This window comes from Gallus gallus, chromosome 1, assembly GCF_016699485.2.
Source record: "Gallus gallus isolate bGalGal1 chromosome 1, bGalGal1.mat.broiler.GRCg7b, whole genome shotgun sequence".
Taxonomy (NCBI): domain Eukaryota; kingdom Metazoa; phylum Chordata; class Aves; order Galliformes; family Phasianidae; genus Gallus; species Gallus gallus.
The window spans coordinates 147789624-147801775 of NC_052532.1; the positions used below are offsets into that span (position 1 = coordinate 147789624).

At 35.2% G+C, this 12152-nt stretch overlaps 1 protein-coding gene across 27 annotated transcripts in view; it reads right to left on the reverse strand.

Annotated features, from left to right (window-relative positions):
• Positions 1-12152, reverse strand: part of GPC5 (glypican 5) — a 676292-nt gene that overhangs the window by 445755 nt on the left and 218385 nt on the right. For 26 of the 27 annotated variants that reach the window (XM_040653879.2, XM_040653810.2, XM_040653835.2 and 23 more), the window contains one exon: positions 8936-9056. In XM_040653879.2, coding sequence (XP_040509813.1) covers positions 8936-9056 — 121 coding nt within the window. Of the gene's footprint in view, positions 1-7264; positions 7403-8935; positions 9057-12152 lie in introns of those variants that run through there. The other variant, XM_025146762.3, reaches the window with a different exon arrangement.

Here is a 12152-nt window from a genome sequence, read left to right on the forward strand (position 1 = left end):
GTATGTACCATTATGACTGCAGCACTGGGGTCCTGAAGACCTCTTGAACTCTCAAAACTGCCTCTATTATATATCAGTACATATATTCCTTTTCTTTCTAAATTGGGATTGGGAATTAAGGGCACCTGATGCTCCTTTTCACTTATAAAATTGCCACTATTTCTATGTGTTAGGGGGACAAAATATCTTTTTGCTTTATTAGAGAAATTTACAATCACATTTATGGGAAGATTGAAGAAGTATGATAAATTAAAAATCTATTTTTATGAGTCAAGGGGCATAAGTTATAAATTATAAATAGAAAAAAAAATCCTTTATTTGTTTTTGCAATAGCAAATAGATCAGATTTTCTTAAATAAGAAAAAAAAAACTGTGCCCCAGATCACACTGTCATAGGTATAACTCACCCCAAATCCCTCCAACTCTCCTTCACTTCATGTAATACTTTAAAATTAGACGATAGTACAGCATTCCTCTTTTGCTGAGAAACTCTAACACAAGCAGTTTTTGCCAGCTATAGCAGCAAACAATTTAGGTGCAAAATAGGCTTTTGTAGAGAGCATCTGCACTATAATGAATACTTCAGTTAGTGTCACTATCCACCTAAATAGCTAGAAAAGTCTGTCTTGTTTTCTGTTCCACTGTTGTCTGCACTAAATGGATAAGAATTGATAGTATCTTCCTGCTGCATCAACATGTACGTTATCTAACTGTGCTTTATACTCAAAGGAAGAAGAGAAAAATAGCAAAATATAAATGTTACAGATTTTTTTAATTAGCTAATTTGAACCTTAGCCTTAGTTCCAGAAAGCTCTGTACAGTGTACATTGTATTCCTTTTGTTAGTTCCATCTAGAGAAATCAAAAGATTTTAACCTAATCATAATTTTAAAAGATAATATATAGAACTGAGGATCATTTGTGCTAAATGATTGAGACTCTGATTAGCCTTTAATATTGTTGTGGTAAACCTGCTAGTGAAAAACAAGACAAATCAGGGAGAAGATTGCTGAACTTTCATTTGAATTACTGACAATGTAGCTGGTAACCTACTATTCTCAGTTTACCTCCTAGGCATCCCAGCACCGGGAGATGCATATGTTCAACTCCTAATCACTCTTTCTTTCTCTGTTGTTACTCTATACTCCATATAGGTTTGAGTTTACACATAGTTTTTGAGGACATACAGTCATCTCAGAATGTTCACATAAATTTTAATGTTTTGAATATAAAGTAGAAAAAGACTACTTTTGTGAACAAGATTACAATCACAGAACTGTCAAGAAAATCTTCACTCTCAAGAGATACAAAAGCATTTGCAGTCCTGAAATCTGACGTATATTTTTGACGTTGTGTGTTGTCCTTTCAGCTTTCAGCCGAGATAAAGTTAATTTTCCTCCCTATAGTTGGTATGGTGCTGTGTTTTGGATTTAGAATGAGAATAATGTTGATCACACACTGATGTTTTAGTTATCATTGAGCAGTTCTTACACAGATTCAAGGACTTTTCTGCTTCTCATGCTTCCCTGCCAGCAAAGAGCTAGGGGTGCACAAGGAGCTAGGACTGCTACAGAGCTTGCTTTGTATATCCTTTTATTTTTTGTTTTCCCTTCTTTTTCTATCCTATTAAACTCTCTTTATCTCAACCAACAGGTTTTAACATATATGCTTTTTAATTCTCTTTCCAGCACACTAGGGGAGAGTGAGTGAATGGCCGTGTGGTGCTTAGCTGCCTGCTGGGTTAAACCATAACAGATGTTTGAGTGTATCATAAAAGGAGGGGGATGTAGCTCAGTAAAGAATTGCCCATCTCATTCCTAGCTGTTCAGTATCTCTGTGGAAATTACGTCAATATCTTACACACAATGGTAATCTTCAAAAAATTTAACATATATCTTCAATATAGGCTAGCAGTCAGAGGGAACTCAAATCAATACTAAGGGAAAAGGTAGCTCTCTGTAGATGTGCCAGAAAGTAAGAACAGTTCATGCTACAAATATGAAATAGGATTCTCTGCCAAGTATGAATTTCCTGGTATGACATATCACACTAATACTCTGCTATCATGCCTTGCCATAGATGACATTTCTCCAAGGGTTTGTGATATGACAGTATCATTGTATTAATTTCAGAAGTAAAATAAAAGAAGGAGCCAACATAATGAAAAAATGAAAGGGAGAGCCAACAAATCACTTGGAAAAAAATTAATGAAGATATTGAGCTGTTCTCTACCCACAGGGGCTTTCAAACTTTAGAACAAAATGAAAAATGGAATTAAAAAAAGACAGAAAGAAGGGAATCTAAAGCAAAAGCAACATTTAGGTATGCATTTTCAGAAGGAAAAACAAAACAAACAAAAATCAACATCAACTTGTGCAATAGTCTCTCCTGTTGAAACGGAAACAAAAATAATAAATAGGTCAGGTGCAAACACAGATGAAAGCAAATCTAACACAAGACAATGCTGAGTGACTGTTGCATAAAGTGGGTGAAAATTCTACTTCCCAAACGCATCTCTATTGAGTACGTGTTACAGAATGCTGCAAAGTGCAAGCTACAATATATCAACAAATAAAATTTGAAGAGAAGGAAAAAAGAATATTTTGAAAGCAGGTCTCAAGAGCTTCTCCCTGTTTCTGAAGAGTGCTTCGGACTAAGGCTGATGCAAGCATTAAATGTTGTACTCTTAAGAATTCACTTGTTCCAAGAGAAAGAACTACATTTCAATCAGGAATAGAATTACCAATGTATAATTTGCTAAATTTATACAGCAGTTTAAACTACGCTAAGAGGCAGAGGGATTTTAACTATTAGGTAATTATCATAACACTAAAGAAAGCACAAATATGTTATCAGTGATCAAAGGGAAGCACAACTGCAAGTACCACATTTCGCATATGAATAATTCAAAAATGTGGCTCTTTGTACGTGCAGTTGAGGACTCAGGTGATGTATTCTGACACCATTTCCACTAAGTTCTTGAATGGCTCTCATGAAAACATGTATTAATTTGCCTGTGGTGTGGTTCATTAATATAAGCTTTAAAAAACACAGCTGGAAGGTTTAGCTAGTGTGAAACATCAGTGCCAAGAAAAAATCCCAACTTGCTATTTTTGTAACCTGTTTAAGATAGCTAGATAGACAAGTGATGGTATGGTCAAACACAGAGCTTACCAACAGTAGTAATGACCATAAAGGAAAAATAGATTGTCACTCACATTTAATGTCATATAAAGTAGTGGCACCTATTAACTTAAAGGATACAGACGTAACTTTCAGCTAAAGCCCATGCGTAGTGTACACAGGTAGTCAGAAGAAACTTAACAAATGTCAAGTTGCACGAGGAAAGAAATAGATTAATTTATTTAAGGAGGTCAAATTAACCTCATCCCTGCCACTAAAAATTTCTGAGATATAGCTAGGGAACCTCTGGAATAGGTACTAACAAAACATGATGAAACACTCAAAAATGTGTACACTTACAGGTTTGTGCTGTAATATGTTTCCATTTGGCATAGTAGAGTTGGGCATGAATTTGACCAAAACTTAGGCTTCAATTACTGACATGTATTTTTTAAAATTTCTAATCTGATATGAATTGTTTCACAAAGTCATTTGGCTTTTATGCAGTTACCAGTTAGCAATTAAAGTGCTGGACTTATTTTGACTTCTAGGATTCCTATCAATAACAAAGAGAATACATTGGATTCTCATTTTTGTATACATTTTGCTAGTAATAATTAGATATTACTTCCATTAGTGACATTTTTCAGCCTTTTTTTAAGAAATTAAATATTAATCCATACATACTATCTAGCAGTCCAGGGGTACAAAAATATAAGATGTGAACCCTTCCAAATAAGTTCAGGTACATCTTTTTCTGCACTTAGAAATAGGAAATCATTTCTCCCAATTGAAGTGTTTTCATTTCTGGTGTAGCCAATAGAGTGGCATCTGCCTCTGGAGATCTCCACAGGGAGATTTTCTCTGCTTTATGTAGGCTGATGTACATAGTGGTATTTCATACTACGGCATTTTCTGAAATTAGGAAGCAATTATTTGACTTCTAAATATGAATTCCAATAAATATCTATTATTTTTAAAAGCAGTATCTCTGAGATTATCTTCTGAAAGAAGAAATACACTGAAATGATGAAGATCCAATTGCCTGTAATCACAGTACCAAAATATACTTATTTCATAACCTTAGCATTTGTGCTTGCAAATAAGATAAATGAACTGTGTCCTTAAATTATTGGGTAAAAAAAGAAAAATAATTACCGTTGTTATTGCTACCATATGCAATTGACTTTGTTTATCATGATTGTCTATTAAATAAGAGTAATAGCTGCAGACTGCAGTACATAACAGAATACGCACTGAACCCATTGTTTGCCTACCGTGAAGATAAATGAATGAGGAAGACCCCATCATCTAAAAAGCTCTTCAAAACACCAGTCTGTACAAGTGAGGATTTTTATAGAAGAAGGTGACTTTGTCAGACCATTTTCATCACTGACTGCCAGATCCTCTGTTTGTACTTCACTGCTGGGTGCATGGATCTGTGGAGTCCAGAGCACAGATTATAGCAGTCAGGGTCCAATGGAATCAAAGGTTCTATTGATTTTTTGGTAAATCTACTATTTACAGAAAAAGAAGGAAGATTACTTTGAACCTCTCACAAAGGAGAAATGACATATGGGCCACTGTGACATGTACTAAACAGATCTGTTTTGTAATTTAACCCTGGCAGAGTAGCCCAGAAACCAAAGCCTCCTGACAAGAGATACTATCCCTTAAGCAACAAGTTTAAGCAACAAGTATTTTAAACAGAATAGACTCTAGAAATCAAAGACTATGTTTAAGCACCAAATGTTTACATATTTTAAAGCAGATTATTTTCTATGGCTTTTACACACTTCTGTATCTACACAGCAAGAAAACAGGAAACACTAGGACAGCCTTATTCCTTTCTACAGGAAGGGCAAAATAAGATCTGTAAGATCAAATTTGGTCTTTTTTTTCATGTACACATTAAAGATGATCATGAAAGGATTTTTAATGTATCTGTTCTTCTGCTTCTTGGTAATATTTAGTCATTTCTACAATAAATGTGCAGTGTGATTTTCTGAGAGCTCACTGGACTCTTCCCTGAATGAGCCTTTCTTCCACATGGAGGAATTCAGTTCCACTCCTTTGCTTCATGTGCACTTCCATGTTAGAATACACATTTTGTCAGACTGCCCCTCTGCTGCCATCTGTCACACAACAACAAAATGTGAAAGAATCTTGGTGGAAAGGTTGAACTCCTACTGTCATACCACTACTATCTCCCTCTGGCGTAACTGGCCAAAATAAGAAAAGGTGAAGCATTATTTTCGGAGCAGCCCTCATAATTTCTTTCTTGCCTTCCTGTTCGGATCCTTGAAAGTATGAAGGGAAATATAGTGAAACTGATGAGAAAAGGTGTAATTTGGTTTGATGACAGAGAAAAGAAAGTTTCAGAAAGCAATGAGGTTTTTTCTTCTTCTACATAGTAGATGTAGTTGCATTTTCTATTCCAAATTGGCAAAGGACCCAGGACTGATTTCTAAATCAGAGTTAAATTATCTACTCTAGATGCCAAACTGGTTATCCTCTTCAAACTAGTAACTAGTCTCCTCTATTGTTTTATATATGCGTGTGTATGTGTTTATTTTTTTAGTATTAGAGATAAATGCATAATCATAAAATCAGATTTGTTTGGATGTGTAGATCCTGTCAGTCTGAACTGTACCTAAGATCTCAGTCAATTTATTGCAAGTACTTTGGCCCAGATCAGTCTCAAAATGCCTCGTTTTTGAGTACACTTCAGATTTGTTTATTGTTTGGTAATTGCAACATACACTTTGAAAAAGCAGAAGGATGAAGCAAACAAGAAGATACAGTGTACCTGCTAAATATTTCTCCTTGGAAAATGACACACTTCTGGTTTGTGTGTTTAAACTCCTCAGAAACAGCACGAAGGTGAAATCCTTCAAACATTTGTGGGTGTTTGTAGTGTAGATGCCAACTTGTGGGCAATGTATCCAAACTCCTTTTATAATGTGTGAGGCTAAAGACCTACTATTTGTATCCTTAAGGGTACACTCAGATTTGGCCAAAAGAACAGCTCTCTAAACTCCACAGATTATAACTACACCTAAATTCTGATTACAGAAATGAATCCCATCCCTGCTGCAAACAGACGTCATATGTTACCTCTGGTTACACTGTATTACAGCGTTTTTCACAATATTTATCATGAGAAATACCAGAAGCAAAGCCTCTGATTCTTTGCTGGGCACTGATATTTACCAAGCACAAGTCTCAGTTCTAAAGTCCTTGGTACTATGACAGGGTATACAAGCAGAAGAAAATCAGGCTATACTTAGGCTGGTACACAGAGATCTTATTGTGATTGAGAAGGAGAGATGGTACTCCAACATGGCATCATGAGACAGAGAGCAGTGCTGCTTTGATATCTCACACCTTGAACTACTTAGAGGCTGATGTGAAAAGTCATATAAAACCGAATTGCTACTCATTTCCATTTCCTAATACAGACAGAAAATTGCTACATTTCATGCTCCATATGAAACAACTAAATAACAAAACTGGACTTACTAGCAAGCAAGGTTACAGCAACATGGAATTTATATAAAAGTATATATAGTTGCCTACAGAAGTAGAAGGTTATATATCATGCTGGCAGCCTTAATGCTGAATTAGAGTATAGAAAGGTTTACAGACTGGAGGAATTATTAGTTATGAAAAGCAAGATAAATATGTTTTATTTATTTATTTATTACTAACTTACCTATTTAAGCTGTTGTAATACTGTATTACTGCTTGGATAGACTGCCAGAACTAAGTATATAAAAGGACTTCTGCCTGAGAGGTGACACCACAATCTATTAAACTCCCCTTACTTAATCTTTTCTTTGTAAGCTTAATATGTGATTCATCCTTTTCATAACACTGAAGACACAAAGGTGAGGTTTTATATTTGAATCTCTAATTTGCCATTGCTATCCTCCTTTTACAGGCAGTAAAAGCTAGTGAAGAAAGCTTTTTCTGTAATTTCTTCAACCCTTTTATCTGAGAAAAAACAGGTATATATTGGGTCTCTGAGGTATTTGTTGCTCTTTTTATCCCCTGACCCTATTTCTATACTCAGAGCTACAAGAAAGAAAACTATCACATAGAAAGATAATGTATTTTCAGGTTAGTTGGACTCACGGTATATAGACTGTAAGTCCTTCTTTCCAGCCTTTGGGGACAAGGGCAAATAAGCTCTCAAAACGAAATCCCTCATAATGGAATTGTTCTATTCCGTTCTTTTAGATCCTTACCCAAGGAGGAAGCAACACAACTCCTGGTCTCTAGAGGAAAACAACACAATAAACTATACAGTGCAGATTTAATATCAAAGAGGGAAGAGCAGGCATTCCTGACAGATGAAAGACCCTGAGATTTACCCAGTAAGATTTACAATGTTATTCTTTGCAGAATAACTTTTAGTTCTTAATTTAACCACAGCACCTATTTCAAGGCAAAATTGTATTCATTTTCTTACCATTTTGTCACTATTTTAAAAAAGAAGTAGGGACATAAGCATGCTAAAGCTGGAGAGATAAAAGGGATATTGAATGATTGTATTCCTAACATAAGAAAAGGAATCTGGATGCCACTTCTCCCAGAATATAACTACTGTCAGAAAATATTTTTTGTTGTTTTTTTTTCTTTTCCTATTTTAACATTCTTTCCTCTGTTGTTAGTAAACATACTAAACACTAAACATATATACAAATAATTTTAAGAAATAGAGAAATAAGAACCATGAGAATTCATCATGAAGATACTCATAATCTTAGAATGGCTTGCTTATTTCAACTACAGAAACCATTTTGGTGACTGTACTTAAAAATTGCCAAGATGGGAAAACAAAATTAAAACAAGTCTTCACATTGAACAAAATGCACTAGGCAAGACAAACCTGTTTAATTCCTAATTTTCATGCTTGGGAAATGAGGTAGAGAAGGAGAATGGAGAGGGAAGTTTCTCCATTCCGCCCCCCCCCCCCCCCCCCCCGCCATTTAGCCTCTCGTTTTCATCAGTGCAAATGAGAGGTTGTTGTGCTAGACAGGACAATGATAAAAAATGCCAGTAGAGCAGTTAGTATCACTGAGTTTTCATATCAGTAGAAAAAATTATTTTCTAATTGAAGTGCAGAGTTGCCAGCAAAAATTTTGCTGTTTTCAACAGTCAGATACTTAGTCCTATAGTTACGGATCTCCATGTAGATAGATACCAATGAGTATAACAAAACATACATTCAATGTTTTTAATGTATTACAATACTACAGAACCATGTTGGAATTGAATGCTTTACAAGCCTTAAATTTAGTAACTCACTCATATGTGCATCAGGTAGTGAACACCAACTTCTTAAGTAGGGAAGTTATTATTGAAACTTTCTATTATTTCTATCTGATTCCTAAACAATAAACTTCACAGCAACAGTGGTTAAGACAAAAGATGATGGAAATTACCTTCTAATTGTTTTTAAATATATGCACCCAGTTAATATCTCTAAATTATACTTTTGTTTTTCTGTAGGCTTAATGCTGAACCGGTACTCTCAGATGCGTATGGCCCAGCTGCCACTCTTACAACGTAGACTCGTCTACCATATGCAAACTTTTCCACTACACCATTTTATTAACTTAAGTGAGCAGGATTAAACACTGTAGAGTTTTTGTTTGTTTGTTTTGTTTTGTTTTGTTTTTTGGTATTCATGTACATGGAGCAATAACTTGAATTAACAATTACCCTATAACATATAGTAAATTCATATGTTCACCACTAGAGTTGTCTTTAGTTCGATACTATAGAGAGAAATAGAAGGAACTTACCTGAATAACATGTTTCAGCTTGTCAATAATTTGATTTATTACAGGATCTGCTCCTTTCACTCTTACTTCTGGATTCCCAGACTGAGCTTTGATTCCACTACCAACCACACGATGAGTATAGCTATTTGAACACAGAAACACACACAAAGAGGTAACTTATTCTGCTCTCACTCATTTTCTAGTTCATATTAATTCAATTCCCATGGCACCAACATTACACTTTAATGAGATGCATTAATTTTGTATCTATATTTCTAATAGAAAAAAAAACCATAGTAAAGTATAATTACTTTATCCCACAAAGTTGTGTTATTTGTTACTGTTTTAATTTTGCTGCAAACTTTAACAAGAAAAGCGTTATCTACATTTTGTAAGAAGAAACATTCCTCTTTGCATAATTTTTATCTCCATTTTATTTCTGTTAAATACAAACTGTACAGTGATTGCCTAAATGCATAACATTTCAGGTTCTGAAAAAACAAACAACAAAAAAAACCACTCCATATTCTACATACACTGTAAGTTTGGAACTATATCTGAAGTTTCTTAGTGTTTCTGTGAATGCACAGGCAGCTTGAATGTGTACTGCAGGACAATAGCCTAATTATGTACTAATTATTTGGCACTGCATAACTGATGTAAGTACACAGAAGACCAAAATTTGTTTAGTAGACAGATATGCATAAAATAAGCCATGGAAACCAGATAAATGTTCATTTAAGTATGTATCAGTGTAGTAAGTAGAACAGTGGTTCTAACAGGCTAATATATCAAAACTCAAAATGCCAATACTAAAAATATCCACTTAGCAGAATTCTATGGCTTATGAAGAGGTAATTCTTCAGCTTCCTATTTTTTATGTAATACTGAAGTTATGCAAGAAAAAACAAATTGCTGCCTTATCACAGATACTGTACATTACACAGATATCCTCCATATGTTATGTTTTGTCTACATAGTGTACAAAAAATTGGCTTTATATATCTCTGTCTTAAAACTATTTTGCCAGCTGTTATGCTGATAAGAAGAAAGTGAGGATCCTCTCTTCCAATTAGGAAGAGAGGACAGAAACACCCAATTCTTGCCTAACAGATCTGCAGATGAGCATAGGCAAGATAACATATTCAAATTCTGCAAAATACGAGTTTTATGAAAATCGTTGCAAGTCCTCTTAGCTTCACAGAAAAATGCTACATATATGAAGCAATCATAGAAAAATTAGCCCACAGTGTGAGTATGCAGAAAGCTCTGAAGTATAAGTCTGAGGGGCAAGGACTCTTTACCTTTGGGCCACTGTATCTGAAAAATGCTCAAGGAGAGAAATTTAATGTTCATCATTGGTTTTAATATGGATATCTCTGGCAGGTGGAACTGGGAAAAGGAATTATCAAAAGGATGAAGAGGGCTATGATCTGAATAATAGTTGATGGGAATTAGCACACAGAAAAGAATATGGAAAGAAAATGAAAGGTAAACTTACAAAGAGAGGAAAGAGGAAAAACTGTGGAGAAAGAAAGCTCTTTAGAAGTACAAACTTGTTTTCCTCCCTTAACTGTATTTATGAGAATGTTAAGTAATGAATGCTGTTTATTAAAGCAAAGTTGCCACATAGCAACAATATTTTGTCTTTGGTGTTTGCTTAAATATCACCTTAAGTGAGATTCAGTATGTTCTTAAAGAAGCATACAAGGACCCAGCTACCATTCCTAAAATGACAATGGCCACATTCCTAGATATAAAATAACTGTATTGTACAGAATTATTAAATTTTCCACAGATCTGATAGCACAATTTGCCTTTGAACAGATGTTACAAGAAGATATGTTTTAGACTTCACATTCGTAGAATGGGTTTGGTTGGAAGAGACCTTAAAGACCATTGAGTTCCAACCACCTACCATGGGCAGGGTTGCCAACCACTAGATCAGGCTTCCCAGACACTCCACATTTTCTTGTGTTGGGAGCCCAAAGGCTGGACACAGTACTCCAGATGGGATCTCTGCAGATACTTGGAAAGTGAACTAATTCTGAAGCACTGCATTTTTTTTACTGACTTTTAATGGACAAAGATCCAACAGTCTTTGATTGTTGAAATCCTTTAAAGCATTTGGTTTCCCATAAAAAGTACCAAAATTCTAAACCTCAGTACAGCTCTGCACATGCTAATGAGGGACAACGTTCTCTCTATTTCTTTTGAACTCATTCAGTGCTAGTAAATATAATATAAAATTTAAATTCTATTATGCATCATGCTATTGTAGCAATGATTACCTATGATCAGATTACCCAATGATCAGACACAAGTTAAAGATCCCAGCATTATTCATTTTTCATTAGAGCAAATATATTGTCAGTTGTATTTAGGGCACATTGTATCAGCTAAAAGTAAATACTAAAAAAAAAAATGTGTCAATTACTAAAGCCTTTACTGAGCCCATCACTCATTTTCTAGCCATTCTATTACTTGGAATAGATGATAAATTTGCACAATGAGTACAAATCATAATGAAGTTAATGCAGTTCACTGGAACATGGATGTTGAAAGAAGTTTAAAAAATATACATTCGTAGCAATGTTGAATACAATGATTATGTAGATGGCTGATATTCTTCACAGCAAAGTATTTTGGTTTATAGCAGGCAGCTCTTTATGCCCATGTAGTGACACAGTAAGATTTGCATAGGGCTGTATACAAAATCTGCAGCCTTCCTACTAGACTAACACAGCAAAACAAAGTTCAGATGTTCATACTCACATGTAGTACAAGTGGGCATGCTCTAGCCTGAGAATATCCCTGTCCTCAAAAAAAAAAAAAAAAAGAAAAAGAAAAAAGAAAAAGTTCCCTAGTTGAGGGAACTAGGCTTGTTTAGTTTGGTGAAGATAAGGCTCGGGGGAAACCTCATTCTGGCCTTTCAGTACTTGAATGGAGCGTATAAACAGGAAGGGGAACGACTGTTTATGAGGGTGGACAGTGATAGGACAAGGACGAATGGTTTTAAACTGGGACAGAAGAGGTTTAGGTTGGATATTAGGAAGAAGTTTTTCACACAGAGGGTGGCGACACACTGAAACAGGTTGCCCCTCCATCCCTGGAGGCATTCAAGGGATATGGCTGGATATGGCTCTGGGCAGCCTGGTCTAGTGGTTGGTGACCCTGCACATAGCAGGGGGGTTGAAACTTGATGATCGTTGTGGTCAATTGTGATTCTATGATTCAA